General features: G+C 36.4%; 1 protein-coding gene across 1 annotated transcript; it reads right to left on the bottom strand.

The window, feature by feature from the left end:
• Positions 1–15,897: 15,897 nt before the first annotated feature.
• LOC107291522 (runt-related transcription factor 1) lies at positions 15,898–20,585 on the bottom strand. Its single transcript, XM_015820526.1, has 2 exons — positions 20,426–20,585; positions 15,898–17,304 (listed from the first exon to the last, which is right to left on the bottom strand). The coding sequence occupies exons 1-2, from the start codon at positions 20,463–20,465 to the stop codon at positions 16,811–16,813; spliced, it is 534 nt and encodes a 177-aa protein (XP_015676012.1). The 5' UTR covers positions 20,466–20,585; the 3' UTR covers positions 15,898–16,810.
• Between the last annotated feature and the right edge of the window lie 522 nt (positions 20,586–21,107).

The following is a 21,107-nucleotide window of genomic DNA, read 5'->3' as shown; positions in this document are numbered from 1 at the left end:
GGACTGGCCTAGGGGTATTTTAAAGGGGTTTTAAATTAAATTTTTAGTAGAAGCGGCCAAATTTAAATAGTTATTTTTAATCTTTTTAAATTTTGTATTGTATTATATCATTGTTTTAAACTGGCTGTAAGCCGCCCTGAGTCCTCCGGGAGAAGGGCGGGGTATAAATTTAATAAAATCAAAAATCAAAAATCAAAATCAAAAAATCAAATAACCTCCGGATCTACAGCAAATAGTTCAGCTATGTTTGGGCTATAGAGTTTCTTACAGTTTGGATATTTAGTGCTTCAACAAGTAACAGTGATTTATGCTGGTTCAGTCACTGAAACAGTGTTTTTTTGTCAGATTCCCTGAATACTTCTGCCCATTGGGATGAATTCTAAAGCACTGAGCAATGTAGCAGAATTATTCAAGGGGTAAGGTATATTTTTTACTATCTCATCCAAAAATTCAACAGACTGCTGCTTTGAGATTAAGCTTGATATAGGGGGGTTGACACGTGACAAAGTAATGTGCAGTAACCTTTCTCCAATCTGACTCCCTCCAGCTGTGTTGAATTTCCAGATATATTGTAAATTTTTTAATAAAATTATATTCATAAGTTATGCTGAACCCTAGCTTATTTAATCATGTTAGTTTCTTATCCATCCTGACTCAGTATACTATTGTTTTTATTAAGCTATAAATTGGGTGGATTCATACAATACACTAATTCCATGAATCGTGATTTACAAATCAGACAGGCAATATTGAGTAAGACTCAATACTGCTGAACCATTATGCCCACCTTTACTTCCCATTGGCCATAGTGGCTAGGGGTTGTTTCAAGGTGTAATTCAGCAACGTCTGAAATATAGTGAAGGACAGATGAAGGGAAAAATCTGTTGCCAAGGCAATGTTCAGATAAATGAGTCTCAAGTCCACTTCCGGTTTGCCATGCGGCTGCCGTGGACGCTGGAAGGCTAGCTCCGTCTTCCGCGTTCAGTTTCGCACTGACGGGGGACCCTGGAAAGGGTCGAAAGTCACCCTGTTGGGGTGACCAGCAAGGAGGGGATCCCCGCTTGATCGTGGGAGGGCAGTAGCCCTTCCGCTCGATCCGGGGCAGCTCTCCAAACTGGCGGACAAAAGACCGGCCATAGAAATATGGCTCGTCACTAGGCTGCAGACAACCAAAATCAAGCTTACCACCAGGCACTCCAAAGCAGCGCGGATGAGACTGGGTGAGATCTGAACCTCTCTTTAATCCCAAGTATTTTTTTTCTCCTGCAAAAGCTGCCCAAAGTATCCCCCCCGTAAGGAGAGAGGGAAGGGAATTTCTATCCCACCCTCTAAGAACAGCGGTGACTGACTATCCAGGAGAGTTAAAACACTGAAAGAATAACCTTAATCTAACTGGATTTATATGCTTCTAAAATTTGGGGACCAAAAGATTTCTTAGCTTTACTGAAGATCTTGGTTTTTATTTACAAAAAAGAAATAAAATTGGAAAAAGGATTATAAAAATTTTGGACTTAAAAAACTTTAAATGGCATTGGTGACATCTTTTGGCCATTGGTGACATCTTTTGATATTACAACTTGTTATTGCCTAAAGGAGGCTTGACTGGAAGCCCAGACTACAGATAAGACTTTTTCAACCTTGATAATTATTAGCTGTGAGAAGCTCAGCTGTGTTCTATACTCAGCTATAAAATTATTTTCATTCTCTGACTTTAAAGCTTTTAATTTAACACACCACTAAGAGAATATGGATGAAGACCAGGAACAGATTCTTCTTATGTTAAAAGCAATACATGAAACTATTGTTTCAGCTTGTGATGAAATAAGATGCTACAGAAAAGAACAAGATGTCAGTCTAGATATATGGACCCAAATTTTGACTACAATTAAAGAATCAACTACACAGAACATAACAGAAGAAGTGGAACAATTAAATACTACGACAGAGGATTCAACTGACCAACAAATACAGTCAATGGAAAATCCAGAAAAGGGATTGACAACACTGAAAATGGAAAAGACTTTCTATATGAACCAGAAGAAACTTGAGGAGCAAGAAGAAGAACAGACCGAAGGGAAGATAAACATATCAGGACAACTATGGGGATTTGGAATAATAGAGAGACGATTCGCTAGCCATTCCAAAAAAAATGGCACTGGATGGTCTCTTTTATTTCAAATGATATATATAATAACAGAGGGAGATATATTTGATGACTTAAAAGCACTGACATGGAGGGGGAGCTGGCAAAGGAAGAAAGCTAGAATAAGGCTGAAGAAAATTGGGGTTTTGATTTATTAGTGAGGATTTTATATTACCAATTAAAATAGAATATACTTAAATAGACAAGATGTGTACTTTGAATACCAGATTTTGTTATGAATTGAGATAAAAAAAACTTTGGTCATTTAAAACTTGGAAGTATAAATACTAAAAGTTAAATCTGAATATTGATGGGAAATTAAAAATTGGGGAAAACAAATAAATAGGATATTGATTGTTTATAAAGATTGAATGTAAAAGTAATTAAGATATGTAATAAGCTAAAAAATTATTGATAAATGTAATAAATATGTTTTTATTTGAGATAATAAGAACCGTATTAGCTTAAATATGAGATAGTAGATATCAAGAGAAAAAAGAGAAAATATTTGATATTGAAATAGGGGAGATTTTGGTCATTAAATTTAAGACATTTGGAAACTAGTTGAAAATAAGAAATGTTATACTGTATTATTAATTAGATGATGTAAGATGGTGAGAAATAGAATATACTTAAATAGATAAGATGTGCATCTTAAATATTAGACTTTGTTATGAACTGTGACAAAGGAAACTTTGGTTACCTAAAATTTGGAAATTATAAATATCAAATGTTAAATTTAAATATTGATGGGAAATTAAAAATTGGGAAAAATTAACTATAGAACATTGATTGTTTATAAAGATTGAATGTTAAAGTAACTAGGATATGTATAAGCTAAAATTTATTGATAAATGTAACAATGCTATCTTTATTTAATTGATATAATAAGAATTGTATTAGTTTAAATATGAGACAGCAGATATTAAGGGAAAATGAGAGGAAATATTTGATGTAGTAGTTTGAGATTTGTACTAAAGATTTTTGTATGTTATTGAATTATTGATTAACCCAGTCATTGCTTCTTAAATACTTAAATGTAAAATTAGAAAATCAATAAAATATTATAAAAAAAAATGAGTCTCGAGTCCAAATCAAGGAAGTGGTTTACAAAAATATGTCTGACAATGCCTCACACATCACAGGAAGATAAAAGAAAGAGGAAAAGAAGCACATTCACACTTGTAATATTGTTATTATAGCTGTTCTCATAAAAGCAGCTTTAGATCTACACAGCATCTATTTCTTAATCTGATGTATTTTATAGAGTTGACATGGAGTGCCTGAAGTTGGCTATAGCTGAACAAGATTCAGACAACAGCCTAACCCACAGCAAGCCATATTTTTGGCTATAACAACATCAAATAATCAAAAACAGGAAAAAATGAAAGCATGGGGAATGCCTGGACAAGTCCCTGCAGTTTTCTTTTTCAGAAATGGTTTACCATTAATTGGTTTACCAAATTCCTTCTTCCTGGGGTTAAGAGAAAACGACTGGTCCACGTTCACTCAACCGACTCCGTGCCCAGAGTGGGGCTAGAACTCATGTCTCCCAGTTTCTAGCCTGATGCTTTAACACTACATCAATCTCTCATATTTTCTGGGCTTACAACTGTGCTTTGTCGAAATAGACAAACATCAAGGTAGGAACAGCTATAGGCCTCTTCAGTCATAATGACTATTAGGAAGAGGTAGATGAAGATCCTCTGCAAGGATACACTTCCTGAAGACCAAGTGTTAGGACTGAAACCCTGTGGGATTCAACAGGGCTCTAATTTTAAGTTAGAAAGTATAGTCTTAGTCGGACTATAAGTGTAAGTGTATGAAACTGAAGTGAAAACAGCTGAAAAGATCTGTTACACATATTTTGCACAATGTACAAAATTAAGGAGATCAATAGAAAAAGCTCACTCCTTATGTTTCTCAGTATTTACACTTAGGCTACTGCATAACCTTCCAATACTATGTTCTACCATCAAATAAAGATTTATTTTTAACAAGACGGGCATTTAGCCTGCATACCTTATTTTAATTCTTTTTTTTTTCTAGGGCTCTAATATGACTTTTAATGGCAGACATGACGCTGGGATAGTGTATTTTGATTTCTAATAATATATTTTTTGTATTTTAATTTTTATTACTATGCTTAGTTTAATGTGGATTTACCTTTGCTGAAGGCAGCAAAGCACTGTGGCATTCCTATAATTTTGTATTTAGTGATTTAATAATATCCTCTTCAGTACAAAGGGCCAACTTATCAGTACATCCCTTAACTTTCCAAAAATGCTCCATCTACATTAAAATTGCTTTATAGCACTTGTTTTCCTCAGCTTTCTACAGCTTTTATATTTAGCTTGATTTGTGTTACAATCTTGTTCAAGACTTCCCTCTAGAGGTAAAGCAGCAATCTACTAACAGTACTCATAATAATGAATGATTTAAAAAAACCAGGAACTTGGAAAAATTATTTGATGAGTAAAATAGGACTTCAAAATCAATCTACATTCCACCTATTGTTTTTTTAGAAGCAGCAAAATCATATGTGTTTCAGACATAAAGAAATCATGGTCTGCAAGTATGCTAGATTACTTCCAAAGTCTCTCCCTGGGCAAGCAAAGATGGTTGCTTTCAAAATGCTAATGGTTGGCAGGTGTTATGCCCAGTCCTTTATCTTTAATTGTATGCATTTATCATAAATCAAAAGGACTGCAAAGAAACACAGCAGCTTTCCAAGATGGATTCTTACATCCACTATATTTCCAAGATTGGATCGAATGGAGGAGAATAGAAACTATTATCAAAAAGTGAACTGAAATTAAGTTGAAAGATTAAAATCATACAAAGAAACAGAATAAGGAGATATCATTAGTCCTTTTTTAAAATTTGCATGAAACATTGTAGCTACTTTCTACATTTTATTCTGTATGCTTCCATTTAGTCTTGTCTGTTCATAATTGTTGTTACTACCTTCTTTTAATAAGTTGGCAACAATCAGAAGCCAAGGAAAGGCTATAATCATATAAAAAGATATATGGAGTCCCTAGTAGAGGTAATCTTTGTTGAATGACTGCTTGTTCAGCAACCTTTCAAAGTTATGACAGTACTCAACATGTGATACTTACCACCAGCCTTCATAGTTGCATCCATCACTGCATCCTTATTATCAAATGATCATGATATGGGTACTTGGCAACTGGCTCAACATTGCAGCATCCTGAAGTCATATGAGTGCCATTTGTAACCTTTACTACCAGCTTCCAACAAGCAAAGTCAATGGGGAAGCTGGCAATAAGTTGCAAGTTGTAGTCATGTGTCCACAGGAAACTGCAACCGTGCAGGATTCACTTAATTATGGCAACTGGGGTCACATGACATCACATTTTACAATCATGTTGCTTAGCAATGGAATTGCCAGTCTCAATTACTATCATTTTAGCAAGGACTATCTGAGGAATTATGACAGGGCTGAATCCCTAGAATGAAAGATTGGAAGTCTCATATCTCCTCTTCCAGAAGCACCCTGGATGTACACTCTCAGCCAGCCCTGCTTTGCAGATTTGATATGGCTGTTTGGTGTTTCCTTCTAGAGCTGTGGTTTTCAAATCCAGCAACTTTTAACATGTGTGGACTTCAACCCCCAGAATTCTACAGCCAGAAGTCCACACATCTTAAATGTGCTGAGTTTGAAAAACACTGTTCTCCAGGGATGCCTTGACTTGGTGGCCAGTAACATATGAGATCCCTATCCACCTTCTAGTCAAGTCAAAGTAAAAAAGTTGATAAAATGAAATAAATTCTACAATGCCATCACCTGCCCTTGTAGCATGAGGCATGTGACTAGTGACATCAGTTCCACCCCATACAATAAATAAATCCATTTCATTACAAAAAGGGGAGTAAAGAAAATGTGAAAATCTTCAAGCTTGTAATGATGGAGAAAGTGGAAGTTCTGAACTAATAGGAAAATGGAGAAGGGAAAAGGGGAGGGGGGAAGAGAGGTGTAGGCCAAAAGAGGAAAGAAAAAAAAGCAATGACTTCCAACTCTTTTCAGCACAGTAAAGAACAAAATACAATTACAGCCTTAACTTTTACTTTACCAGTTGAACAAATACTAGCCTGTAACAACAAGCTAGATTAATCAGTAAAACCCAGAGTCAAAAGTTTATTTTTTTTTCTGTATCAAGCACAAAGCCCATAAGTGGTTTTCAAGTAGAAACACAACTGAGTATATATTTTCCTCAAATTACAATAGTTGCCAACTCTATTAGTACCATCACTTTTTCCATCCATTCTTCTGTTGTGGTGATTGACATATCTTTCCATTTCTGTGCATACAGAATTCTCTCAGCGGTCAACCTATAAATTCAAAGGTATAGAAGCAGTGCTAGGCCAGCTCCTTTTCTTCTCCTGGGACCCAGGTTTTGGCATGGTTTGTAAAAAATAAAATCTTTTCCTCTATGGAAGGGGAGGTGCTAAAGAAACATCCTTGAGTTGTGCGCTTCAATCCATAATTCAGGAAGATTCTCCTTGAGACTGAAAAAAAGGAAGTCCATATATTCCCTTTCAAGGGTACAGCTGTCTGTCTTGTGAATACAAAGTGGCATCATAACAGGTATTTTGAGAAATGTGAAAGATGCTAGACTTCAGTTTTCACTATCAACCATGGTTTTAGAGGAAGACTTAATTAATATATAAGAGGTGACAGATAATGTAATGAGTGGGTTCTGGGTTCTAATCTCAAACTCCAGGTTCAGTAGATAATTTTAAATAGCTCTCTCTCTCAACCTCAGTACCTTACCACTCCCAGTGTAATATTAATTTATGAATAATGACGTCTTTAGGATGGATATGACAATGGCAGATAATTTATGTGAATCTGCATACAAATAATATATATTATTATAGAACAATAGCACTGCAGAAGTGAGACTCCTTTAAATGTTAATCTGAAGCAGTAATATGAAGGTTATACCTTAAATATTTAACTTATTTGAAGTTAGCTGAATCCATTCTTTGCATTGATTTCATATAAAAACAAGAATCTTTTAATTTAGTTCTCTGATAGTCAGTGAAAGAAGACAGTTTGGCATACAGCCACCCAGACTTTTCATAGTTGTGCCAAATCTAAATGCAATCCTGCATATTTATCAGCTTCAATGGGTGTTGCAAATGTAGAATGGCAGTTTATTTTGTTTATATTTTATTTATTTATAAGATTTATTGACTAGTTCAGTTGAAAGAGACAGCACTTGATATGTAAAATGTAATAGCAATATATAGAGAGATAGATAGACAGACAGATAGATAAAGAGAGATAGATAGACAGACAGACAGACAGACAGATAGATAGGTAGACAGACAGACACACAAACAGAGGCAGAGGCAGAGGCAGAGATAGAGATAGAGATAGAGATATAGAGATAAAGATAATGATAATACAACAGTAGAACTAACTGTTCTGGTGCTGATGTCCTATACAATTAACCTCACAAGACCTTCTGAAACAACAAAGTTTTCACTAACTTTTGAATGAGCATGAGAGTACGAGCCAACTTTGCTTTATAGTCAAGTTGTTCTAGATACTGAAGCCCTCAAAGAAAATGCCCACTGTCTATGTCTCTTTTCATACCTTGTCATATTTGGAGATGGTCAGCAGTTGCTGCTTAATGGTTCAGCTTGAGATGGTGGAATCTATTTTGGAAAGGTGGTTTACTGAGACTCTAAGCTATATTGAGCTTTATAGAAAGCGATTTAGCACCTTGAACTGAATTCAGAAACATACCAATAACCAAAACAGTCCTCAAAACAATTGTTGTGAGTTGTAGGACTTTCCAATAGGCCTGTGAGTCACTGCATTTTGGATCATGGAAGATTATGTATGTATTTAAGAGAAGTCCAATATAGAACTTGAGGGATAAAGACGTGGACCATCATCCTCACTGCATCTTGTTCCAGACAAGGCCTCTGACCAACTAATACACCAATTGAGCAGATGGTAGGGCCCTGAGTCTTTCAAAGCTGATGGATTGGAGCTTCTCACTCCCTCAGAGAGGCACTGACCATGCCTGAATCTGATTTCCTATCCCCTCTCTGACTGTCCTTATTCAGGGTCAGGAATCCATGTTCATGTTAGGCAAATCTTACCTCACTTCCTTATGACATGCTCAAAAATCTCTCAGGTAGCATTTCAAGATTACTTCTGTCATCTCTTCATGTTCTGTCCATCCAGCTTCCACTTATAGCAAATATGATCGTTTTTACCCATTAATTGCTTGTCTGCTAATCATTATCTTGATAATCTCATAGTAATGACAGTAATGGCAAAATAATCCATTTCTTCATCCTTATTGCCAGGGAATATGTGAGATTTGACCAGTGTTTATTCCTTTCCAGATCTCTAGGAAAATTCTCAAGGTAAAGGCCAAATCCAATATTTGGCCAGTTTTGTGAGCCAGATCCAGAATGACCTAGATTAAGAGCAGAGTTGTCATGAGGATCATGAATTTTCAAGCTACCCTCAACTCAGATAGCAGATGTTCAAATTCCCAAGGACTATCAACTTGAATCTATATCATTCTTATAACGAGACTGATTGGCTCAAGAGGGGATGCTAGTATGCAGCTGGAAGGATGGATACAGTAGCCACATTCTCAGTTTGTTCTCACACCCAGATTAGTGCTATAAGAGCCATGGTGGTGCAGTGGATAAGAGTCATGGTGGCACACTGGTTAGAATGCAGTACTCACTGTTCACTCCAGGAGTTCGATTTTGAGTGGTTCAAGGTTGACTTAGCCTTCCATCCTTCCAAGGTCGGTAAAATGAGGACCCAGATTGTTGGGAGGGCAATATGCTGACCGCTTAGAGAGGGCTGTAAAGCACTGTGAAGCGGTATATAGGTCTAAGTGCTATTGCTATTGCTATAGAATAACACTTCTCACAACTGTACATACCAATGACTCAGGTTTTCCAAGAAATTATCATCTTTTATAGTGGAAGTTCAAATGTTAAGTGAGAGGAAAAATTGGACATTACCACTCCATGCATTAAATGTCTCCTCTACTACCTGTATTTATCTATTTACCTGAACTGGGCCAAGGTTCTCAACTGAGAAGGAATTTTGCTTAATTCCTAAGTGCCTTATTCACCAACATGAAACCATCATTTTTTATTAATATGGCATTTTGTCAATATAAAAATTAAGGAAAAGCTTTCCTGCGAGACTGAAATTAAATTTATCCTGAAAAGCTGGCATGTAGAAGGGAAAATGCTGACGTGTTGAGAAAGAGATGAGTTTTACTGCCTATTAAATCAATGATACCATGATTCCAAAAGTTGGAGACCAATTTTTTTTGTCAGATTAAAAAAAAAATCCTTTATTTTAAAGCCTGTGTTTTATCCCTTTGTTTTACCTTTTTTTCTTACAATTTTTGCTATTCCCAGACATTGACTCAAATTGATTAATAGTAGTCTGGGAAACTCTTGGTCTCTGCAGTTTTAAAGAAGAGAGCAAACTTGTGAGGTCATGAATAAAACATTTCTGAAGCTAAGCTGCTTCTTTAAATATGGCAAATGCTTCAAATGCAAGTAAGCATTTTTCTGTTCACTGATTTCAGTGAGAGCTAAGGACAGACACCAAAGTAAGAAATGCAATAAAGCAGTTAGATGGAGGAATGCTTAAAAAATTCCAATATATAACCATCAGCTAGTCACAAAACTAACTAGGTAACATGGACAGTCATTTTTTTTGCCTAAACTACCTCACTAGCTTGTTCTGAAGATAAACTGGGATGTAAAATTGTTGTGGAAATTGCTCATCATAAAGTGATATCGCTCTCTCTTTTCCAGGGTTTTCTGTACGAGCAATAATAATAATAAACAATACAGTCTAAACATCTGGTTGACTGTTTGAGCAACCAAAATAATACTAATATGCTGCCTGATTCCCAGGAACTGTGGATAGTTTACAAATTATAAGTTATAAATTACAAGTTAAAACATTAAAAATAAAAAAATAGCAAACAACAAAAATGAAGAGTAAAGATGGCAAAAAATGACAAAACCTGAATGGAACAAATAAAAGCAACTCACACGATCTAAAGGGGGCTTCAGTCCCATTCACCAAAGGCCTGGGGTAAGAATCAGGCCTCCAAGGCCCTTCAAAACATAAATTGAATAGAGGCCACCTGGATCTTGGCACGGGTGGGGGAAAATCTCATACCAAAGAGCAAGTGCTGTTACAGAGAAGATGTGTCCTGATATATGGCACTGGTTAATCATAGCATCCTAGAGTGTGTCAACCCTGACAGCAGATACTAGGGGAGATAAGCAGTCCCTCAAGTAACCAAGCTTAATGCTATGCAAGACTTTATAGATAATGATCAGCACCTTGAATTTCACCTGGAAGCAAACTGGCAACCATGTCTCACGGTGCTGGGAAAGGCAGAGCATAACCCATCACTTGAGGGTCAAGGGCAGCTCTGCTATTTGGTAGAATGTAGATGTCTAAAGCTGAGTTGAGGTACTGTGATGTCAAGAAAATGTATTCATGGATAACATAGAAAGATACTTGTGGATTTTTCTGCCTCAGGTGTCATAATCTTGGGAACTATGGGCAAATCCTGGACTGATATGAATCTGGTTACTAAAAGCACATTCTGAAAAAAATAAATAAAAGAAACTTTAGGAAAGGAACATTTGAGCTTTTTTTTCCTCATCAAACTGAAATTTAAACGTTCTCCAGACAGCAAGATTTCCATTTTTCTGGGAGTTTCCAAACTTACGATGAATAAGAGATTGATCTTCTCTGTTCTTCTGGGGCTCTTGTAAGTGCCAGAACAATTAGCAGAAATTGGTTTACCAGTGAAATAAATTCCCCAGAGAGATATTGAACTTCTTTCATTGGCTAGATACCATATGGCATATATGACACCCTTGCGTGCCCTGCAATCAAAACACCATGCTAGGGTTCACAAAGTTCAGTGAAATAATGAAACAATCTGATGCTTATATACTTCTCAAACAGTTTATTTGTCATTGATACTAACTGTAATATTGAATGTACAGAAGAGTTACGGTACAAAGAAAGCAAGTTTCCAGTAGAAGTAATGCAACAGTCCAGCTGCTCTGCATGCTACTCACAATAGATTCTTCTGGACACATTGACCTTGTTATGCAGAAGGGCCTATGCAACTAGAGACATAGTTCAGTGGGTAAAAATGGACTGTTTTTCCCCTATGGAAGAAACACTATTGTTTGGGGAGAACCCCTTCTAAAAGTGATTCATATAGCCGTATCAGGAAAAGGTGTGGCAATTCTTGTACACAGTATAAGCTGATCATAAATACACCTAGGAAAAGTTGAATTCGCATGTCTTAACATAGTTCTCAAAAGCAGCCCAGTTTACTATTTATGTTGTTCACTCATCAGATTTACCACTTCACATTTCCTGAAACATTTCACTTTTATAACTTGGGTCTGCTACTTTTCAAATACCACAAATAACCCACAGTTGCTTGCACATTCTTCTACAACAAAAAAAAACAAAGATATTTCAATGTGCCACATAAAACCATGCTTTAACTGTTTACAAAGTAACTAAAACAGTTCATCTCAAAACCTAAAATGATTAAGTTGGAAGAAAGTTCTCTACAGTATTTAAGAAAAGTGAATTCAGAAAAGGTGTAAAGGAGGAAAATGTCAAATACTTACAAGCATTACCAATATGTTCTATGAAGCCTTTAAAACTTATTTACATACATAAATACAATTAAGTCTCATGACAACCTTTTTATCACAAGTAGAACAAAATAATTAGTGGATAGTATTATCCAATGGAAATCAAGAAAAGGTTGATAGAATGGCAAAATGTTAAAAACAAAGGTTGGTTTTTTTTAAAAAAAGCAATTGTAACAAAATCTTCTGGGGACCGTAATGAATACTTTATAATTATGTGTCTTCTGTAGGAAATCAGCTTGGCCTTTTAATAGAAATCTTAATAAGCAGAAATAAATAACAACCATTTACTCCACTGAATTACGATGTAGAAAAAATGTTATTTCAACAGCAGTATCAGAGGTTTTTTACCTCAAATATATAGCCACTTGAAATACGTTTTACTTTTTCTTTTTACAGATAAGTATGTTTATAAACTCAGTTATGAATCTTGATAGCCCCCCATGTTATTTTTTTTAAACCAGTTCAGCTCAACTAAAATCAAATTCATTTCAATAAAGAAATCACTATTTGTTATTAAGCCAGGTACTCCCTGATCTGTTTTACAAGACGGTAATATTGTTGAATTGGAGGAAAAAAATTGTCAGACAGAAGAATAAAACAAATTGCTATAAAAGGAATAGCTTTTTTTCAGGATCAAAAGGAACTCCAATGTGTAATTGATTTATACAGAATATAGAACAGCTGATGCTCTCCAAATATTTGTTGACTTTGATGCCCAGAATTTCTGATCAGTATTGAAATCAAGCACATCTTCAAAACACCGGCTTGAGAAAGGCAGTATTAGAATATGTCTTTTACCGGGCTCCAGATGAGTTTTACTTTAATATGTAATCAGCTTTACCAAGTTTGATTCTATGTTTTAGGAAAACAAAGCACTCCAAGCATGGAACCAGTAAGTCCTAAATTAAGTCTACCCAACTATGTTTCATTAAAACAGGAATTTTCCTCTGAGGTGGCCTCTTTGAGAGATTTAGTGTAATCTGGTGTTATATGGCTGTCATATAACATTAGGGAAGATTATTCGACAGAGAGTGCTCCCGTTTTGCTTCACAGAATGCAGTCATAAAAATCACTGCTCCAAAAGTAGAAGCATCACAGAGGTTGCTTACTATTTAAAGGCAGGCAAAAACACTGGATTATAAGTATATCACCTTGCAACTGTTCCTTCTGAATGAGATCCAACAGAAACTCAACAAATTTATTATCATGGGATGTCTGTATATTTCAAAAGCCCTATCTTTAGGAGTAACTTTGTTTTAGTATTTCTAATTACAAATCAATATTTTGCAGGATAAAATCAAATGTGATCAATGTCTTATAAAATTAAAGTCCAATGAAGTGCTTTCCTCCCCCCAACTACTGAAAATATTTATAAAACCATTACAATTATCCAAAGTGGATGGGGATGATGACAGATGAAATCCAAAACATCTGGAAGATATCAAGTTAAAAAAAATGTAGATTCTCCGTGTCTTATGGTCAAATTCATACTTGAAATCTTGAATATACACTTTTAAAGTTCATTGCCATTCATTTGTGACTAATTGCCTTTCAAATTCTAATACTGACAATGTCATGAGAAAGACAGTTTGGAAAATCAAATCTGGATAGTTTTCGGGGGAGGGGGAGAAGGCAATGAATTAGGGCATCTTAAATATTAGGTAAAGAGCCCACCAGGGATAAGGATTAATACAATAAAGTAAGAAATAAGTAATTGTTAGTACTGTTACATTTTAATCTAGGGAGTGCTTACTTTCAGGAAGATAGCTGAAAGGTATGAAAAAGTAATAATTGAAACATTAGATGTAGTGCTCTCAACTTAAGACCTTCCTATATTACTGCACTGTTTTCTGAATGTTTACGGTATACTGTACAAAGAAGGATAGAACAGAACGCATGTAAGAGGAAACCAGCACACCTGCAAAAACTGAGTCATAGCTCACTGGTGAAGCACATACTTTGCATACAGAAGGATCTTGACCTTAAATCGCTGACATTGCCAACTGAAAGGACGGTTAGCAACTATTGTGAAAAACGTCTGATCATGGAAAATTGTTATTGACAGCACATCAGGTATCAGTGACAAGGTGTCTGTGGGCACCATGGTGTCCTCAAGAACCTCACAAAGTAACTTTTGTTCAAATTATAGCAATATTTAAAATTGCTGAAAACGTCATGAGAATCCTGTGAAATTATAGCAACATCTTACGAGATTGCTAAAGATTTTGCCAATGGTGCTCAATGCCAGAAATATTGGCTGATTCTGAAGTAGATAATACTGGACCATGTAAACAACTGGCCTGATCTGGTGTAAGGCAGCTTCCCCAATTCTTGTAAGTTTAGTGCATTCTGAATACATGCAAAGTGCTTACCCGTGGCCTTTTGCAACTTTTCATCTGAACCTGGCTGACATCTATAACACTGCATATATGCCAACCAAGCACTTAAAGCTTATTGGCTTCTCCAGAATCTTACCCAGCTCAAGCTCAGTGCTTTTTATTGTTATATTCTCAGAACATAGAGTGCTAAAATGGATTTAATCCAGTCTGTTTCTGGAAGAAGCTAGTGAATTGTGTTCATTGGGGCTTATTCTCAAGTAAGTATAGAGGGTACTTATTTCTGCATAAATTGGAAGAGAAGCGTGCTATTCATTATTAATGAATGTGCCCAGATATGAATTCTTCTGATAGAAATTGAGAGCATGGGGTGGTCTTAAGGAGTACGACAGCATTCAGATCCCACATAAACTAGTGCTGCTTAATTTAAAGTAAGGTTTTGTATGTTTGAGATATACTAGAAAACAGTGCCATTTTTAAACAACTAGCAGGTTGAGTTATTTTATAAAATCCAAACAGAACCAAATAAAAAAGCACACCAAGTTACAGGATGGGATATGCAAACATAAAACCACCTACAGATGTGAGGTCCATTCCATATGAACCAGTTGTTCTTCAAGAGTTTATTTCTGGACCACAAGAATCCACGGAAGACTGCAAGTTTGAATATTGGAAAGATGTCAGGGTGGGGCTGCTTAGGACTTTATGGTATATATGCTAGGCCTCTATCTACTTATAGAAAGTGAAAGAGTGAGATGCTTTTTCTACAGGGAGAGAAAGTATCTGCATTTTTCTTTATACTTATGAACAGACATTTGTGTGTCCATAAATTACACTTTGGTATCCAGGTAGTGATGAAATCACCTCTCTGAAGTGGTAGATGAGATTTCTTGATCTTATTTTACACATTTGGATTGCCCCCCCTTCCCCAATGCATTTTAAATGTAGCATATTTTTATTAATTTTCCTCTGAAAATCACAATATGTGAATATTCTGAATATCTGAATTTTGGTGGGAAGTTTGGGAGTTACCCAGGTGACCAAAAACAGGTTCAGTAGTCTCAACGTTGCCCACCCCTCTTATAAGGGTGCAAAGTAGCTGAGGATGAGTGAGTGAACATATGCCTAGAATGAAGAATCCCACACTTAAGTTATTATTTTGTTTAAACTTCAATTATGTAAGATTGCTATAAAATCCTTTGGATTGTGTGTCATACGGGGGGAGGGCTTTCAATAAACTTGGGTCTTCAGAATTGTGACTAGGATACAGCCTTAAATGAATTTTTGAATCTCCTATTAGGGCAAGGGAGAAAACTGGGGTGTATCATATTTTGACCATAATGTGGAACTTAATAATCATTTAGAATGATAATATTTAGTTGTGTTGTTTGATTTTTTTTTCACTTATGTTGTCTTTAAGAAAATTGATGGAATATAAATATCACACTGTATGAGAAATTCTGAAATATATACTCTGAGACAAATCTTTGCTTCCAGTGCCCAAGTCAGCATCCAAATGCAGCAAATACAACCTAAACTTCTTATTCAAAGACATTATATCATCATAAGATTTTAAAAGAAACCTGGCTTCTCAATTGGACAAAAGTGACTTCATTTAAATTATTGATAAGAATGAAATGGAGCTAAATGTAAACAATATTTCTAAATAATTAAGTCACATTATCCATAAGTATTCCAGCCATTTTATATGTAATAATTTTAAACTTTGGTTGCTACAAAATGTATGTGCTTATTTTCAAAGCATTATTTAAATAAAAGCATCACATACAAAAGTTCAATGCAGAGCATAAATATTGATCAACTTATCATGTACTTTTTCAGTAGTTGAGAAGGACTGTAGGTTGTCACTCCTTTATATTAAAAAAATTAAATTACTTTTCTAGAAAAGAGGCTTTTGTAGATGCATTTAGCTGACAAAAGTACAAGAAAAGCGAGCACGTTATAAAAAAAAAGGATTAAAACTTTCTGCAAATTTTAAGGTGCCAATAAAGGAAGATGATACACAAAAAAGGATGAATTGCAGCTCAAAAACATAATAAAAATAAAAACAATTCCTGTATTCTTTGGAATATACAACTTGATTAAAAAATTATTTCCAGGATATAAAAACTCTTATTCACAGCATTGCTAAATTAGAAGCATTCACAGTTTCTCTTTGAGAATCATTGTATACTTCCTTTTAACTTACAGGTCGAAATGATTGATTAAATTATTTAAGATTGTGTAAGACCGAATGCCTCAGCACCAGACGTCAAACAAAATACTTTAAATTTCAAAGTCTGAAACTCTGGACACATATTGGGTATCTATCCTTCTCCATATTTATAGCCGACATGAGTGAACAGAACTACTATCTTAAACCTTTATTATTTTCTGAAGTTCAGACTTGGAAAAAGTCTATGAGAATGTAATCACTTCACTGAGCAAAAATCAATCAGAGAACATCATAGCAATATTTCCAGAAATACTGACTTCAGAACTGATTGCTATTCTGTGTGAAAGATAAACATGGCAGTGCTCTCATTCGTCATATAAAATCATGGACATTGTCAGAATAGACACCTGTAATAATAATTCAATATGGTCGCCACACTGCTTCTTCTAATCTTGCTGTTGTTCCCATATTGGTGGGGGAGTTGCTATGACTGCCTTCAGTGTCCACAACATCATTTTGGTTTGGAAGGTTGGGATTGAGTAAAGTAGATCCGGTGGAAGCATTAGTGCAAGGAGGCAGAATACGTGGGGGAGACCGATCACCACCGGACATCATGGAGAATTGGTAAGATCCTGCTGATGTTCCATAGTAGAGATGATACGAAGGAGAGCTGGTCTGAAATGGGCTACCTTGAGCCTGAGAAGAACCTGGATAGGGAGGTGGTAGGTATGTGTGATATCTGGTGGCGGTGGTCATGGCAGACATGCCAATTCCTATTCCTGAGCTGACTGGGGTTGGAGTATAGGTGAATGCTCCAGGATAGTGCATACGAGGATCAGAAATGGAAGGAATGGCAGAAAATGGACGATCAATTCCTACTCTTGGATCACTGAACGCTGTTAGGTCAGAAGCACCTGGTTTGGGAGAATGGACATAAACATAAACAGATATAAACTGTAAGTAAAAGACATGACTTTAGTTCATTGAAGAGAAATTACTCAGATACACAGGTGGCCCTCGTGACTTGTAGCCTGATTACCTGCAGTTTTGCATATGTGCAACTGATAAATGTAGACAAGACCTCATTATCAGCAGCAAAATGTTTTGCATATCTGCAGTCTTTGGCCTGTGTCTCTGTGAAGGAGATGCTGTTTGGAGTGGAAATTTTAGGCACGCACAAAATGGCAGATACGCTTTTCCACTTGCCTAAAGTAATTTATTTGAGGTATCACATTCACAGTTATTGTGCTGGATAACAGAAAATTAGATTTGACAAACGTGAAGTAGCAAAACTAAATGTTGCCTGTTAACAATGAAGCATTTGTAATGCTCTTGAATGATTTTGAAATGTATGCCTTAAGTAAAAAATAAATTAGCCATGATCTCTAGGGTACAAGGTTTTTCTCCACAGTATGTTTTAGTATACACAATATAGAAAATTAAGTATATATGTCTAGTTATTATTGGAGACATGAATATGAATAACATTTTACCAATCTTATAATAGTTGTACTATGGAGGTGTTCTGTTTCTAAACCCAGTGTTAAAGTCCTACATCTAACCACCAAATTCATAAACGTAACCTTAGTTCTCTATTCAATAATCTTGCTTAAGATCTAATTAATGAGAAAACTGTGACTTTGTTCCTAGAAAGTGACCACTGCTTTAGCTTTGTCCCACTATTCACATCCTGTTTCAAATAGCCATTTCTTTGCTACAATCATCAGTTGGGTTCAATAATCAACATTTTGCTTGATATAAAATCAAATATATTTTGCTCGCTCTCTCTCTCTCTTTCTCTCTCTCTCTCCCCCTCCCTCCCTCCCTCCCAGTCCAGGCAGTTGCCAGGAGTCAAACACCCCCCCGCCCTGTGCACACACACACCGACACAGACATATACTATGAAAGAATTTGTGAACTTCATTCCTCTGTTCTTTACTCCTTTCATTTGGACTAGATAGAATACTGGCTGCTTGGTCAACAGAAATTCAGAATGTTTATAAATTTAGGAACTAAAAGCATTTTGAATAGCTTGTTCCCCATTTGAAATAATGAACTTCAGCTCCCCTCCTCTGCTGATTGAGGAACTCTCACTTCCCCTCCAAGGCCTCCCCCCTCTCACAGATGAAAGATAATGGCCTCTTAAAAGAGAGCTAGGAGACAGGCTCCAGTTAACAGAGACTTTGGCTTCCCTTCCTTGCCAGCTATTACAAAGCATTAAAATAACAATAAAGCAACCTTTCCTCATGGCAAGCCCTCCTCAGACACAGTGTGGAGTCTGCCTAAAAGGAATGTGCCCGGGTGGGCGTACAGAAGGGAAAGAGTCAGAAAGGTGGGAGAAAGAAAACAAAAAAAGTCTGCCTTGCGACTGGATTAAAAGGGCGCTGCAAATATACCCATCGTGTCAGATTCTGAAAGCTTGTCAGTCCGCTAACCAGACTTCTTTGATATCCTTCAACGAGTTTCTCAGAAGGTTTCTGTGACAGCCTATAGTCGTAATTTTGGATGTGCCATATATAATCACCATCTGCCTTTCTTCTTAACAATACTACTGAACACCTGGAAATGCCTCCCTTGCAGATCAGATTTCAAGTCTAAATGCCAGTTTGTAAAGAGGACTGCCACTTTTTTCCCTGGGAAGGTTTCCTGTGCTCGTTGTAGCAGCTGTGACAGGCAGAAATTCAACTGGTGAGGCTGTAATCCAGCAGGGGAGTATAGTAATAGAAATGTCATGTGCTGAGCATCTTGATTGCCGCACATATCTACAAATGGAGCAGTGGTGTCAGGAATGTCATTGTTTTGCATCCAGATGCACGTCTCAACAATTGCAACTGCGGCTACAGGTTGCCTTGTGGAAGGGAAAGGGAGATGATGAAGATCTTTTGCTTGAGTTTGCTTGAGCCCAGAGGATAGAATATGGGGAAGGCAGAATTTCAGGCCTTTTATTCATGAGAGCAGGGGAAAATGGAATGTGTTTTTAGGGACTGATAAGTGAGTTGAAAGATTACAATGGAGCCCACTGATATGGATGAAATCTATAAAATAAGCCAAGCCTTCAAATTTAGGTAGCAGAGGGCAGGGTGAGGAATGTGAAAACAGCTAGCCTACAAGCAGTATAGAACTGCTGCGTTGGAAATCACACAATGGAACTTTTTGCAATTTGAGCTGTGCTGTACCTAAGCCAAAAGAGAATTGGCTGTGGGTACAGGGTTGTGGGAAAATAGTGACACGGTGCCTGTGACTGGGATAAATCAGCAGGGGAATTTTTCCATCATGCTGATGAAAAAAAAAAGGATGAAAAATCACTGGCAAGCTTATCTATTCTTATATCACGCAACAACAATAATTAGCAACCCCTATCCAGGTGTGATTTATTCAAGCTGAAGCCAGTAAAAGTGTTCCAAGCTAGCATCTAATTTTAGGATTTTTGGGAAAACAGATCAAGTTTTAGGTCATATTTTTGAAATATTGAAAATTGGAAAAGATTCACAACCATTTAAGTGCCAATGTATATCCCATTTTTTCAGGAATTCAAAAATGCATACCATACCAGCATGCATACCATTCTTTTCCCACAACAACCCTCTGTGAGGTAAGTTGGGCTAAGAGAAAGTGATTGGCCCAAAGTTACCCAATCAACTTCTGTTCTTGAGAATTGACTATAACGTCCTCTCCCCCTCCCCTGCCAGTCTGATATCTTAAACACTACAACATAGTGGCTCCCTAACTTGGTGTTTTAAAAATGGGAGTAAAGTATTATTCTGCTAATATCACTTCTCTGACTGGCTACACAAATGTCTTGGGTCTGAATTCCTTTCTTCACTTTATTTTTTTTATTATATATTTATCCCAAACAAAACACAAAATACTTTTTGGTCTGGAAGCTGTCAAAAGAATTGTTATGGAGGGAAGAGAAAATCCAGCAGGGTAGAACCAAATCTCTTCTTGAATTATATTACAGCTTGACACCATAATTTATGCAAAAAGCTGCAGCATTTTAGTTGCTCAAGGGACAGAATTCTCCAAGCCACTTACTTGTTAACCGGCTTGAAAGCTCTGCAGAAAGGGAGGTCATCCCACTAGCCCTTCCGGGTGAAATGGGTGTGGCTGGATGAACAGAAGAAGTTGCAATTGATCCCAGATATTGGTAGGATGGATCATAAGGCCAGGGAGGAGATGGCTGAAGTTGCCTCGTATCTGAAATGGGGAAAAATAGATGTGAAGAATGGTGAAATACATATCTTAATCTAACATTAACCATAGAGCATCAATTTGTGGTGAATCGGCTAGATGTGATTTATTGCAGTTTCTTGCAAGGATGGTTACAAAATGTATGTCTGCTGGTTGTTGTGTTACTATAGGATACAGCAAGGCACTTCTTTTATAAATGTCACTTAGTATAGTATAAATACTTTAAATTCCATGAGTAATAGATCACAAAACACTAAAATCATATTGGCTGAATGGAACACAATAACATTTGTTCTCTTTGTCAGAATAAGGGCCTCAGGATTATGTCTCCCTCTATGAATCTGCCTAGTGGCTTATATCAGCAGTAAAAGCCCCTTTAAGGAGAGATGTCCATGGGGGTAAGGCATGGGGAAAGATTTGGGTAATAAAAATACATGGACTGCAATATTGGGATGCAAACTGGGCCCCTTAGGCACCTACATGAGACATACACCATAATACAATTTCAAAAAGGTGCAGCTTGCCT

The sequence above is a fragment of the Protobothrops mucrosquamatus genome, unplaced genomic scaffold (assembly GCF_001527695.2).
Source record: "Protobothrops mucrosquamatus isolate PMUCROS unplaced genomic scaffold, P.Mucros_1.0 scaffold1136, whole genome shotgun sequence".
Classification (NCBI taxonomy): Eukaryota; Metazoa; Chordata; class Lepidosauria; order Squamata; family Viperidae; genus Protobothrops; species Protobothrops mucrosquamatus.
Note: the sequence above shows the minus strand (reverse complement) of the source record. Positions and strands in the feature narration are given on the sequence as shown.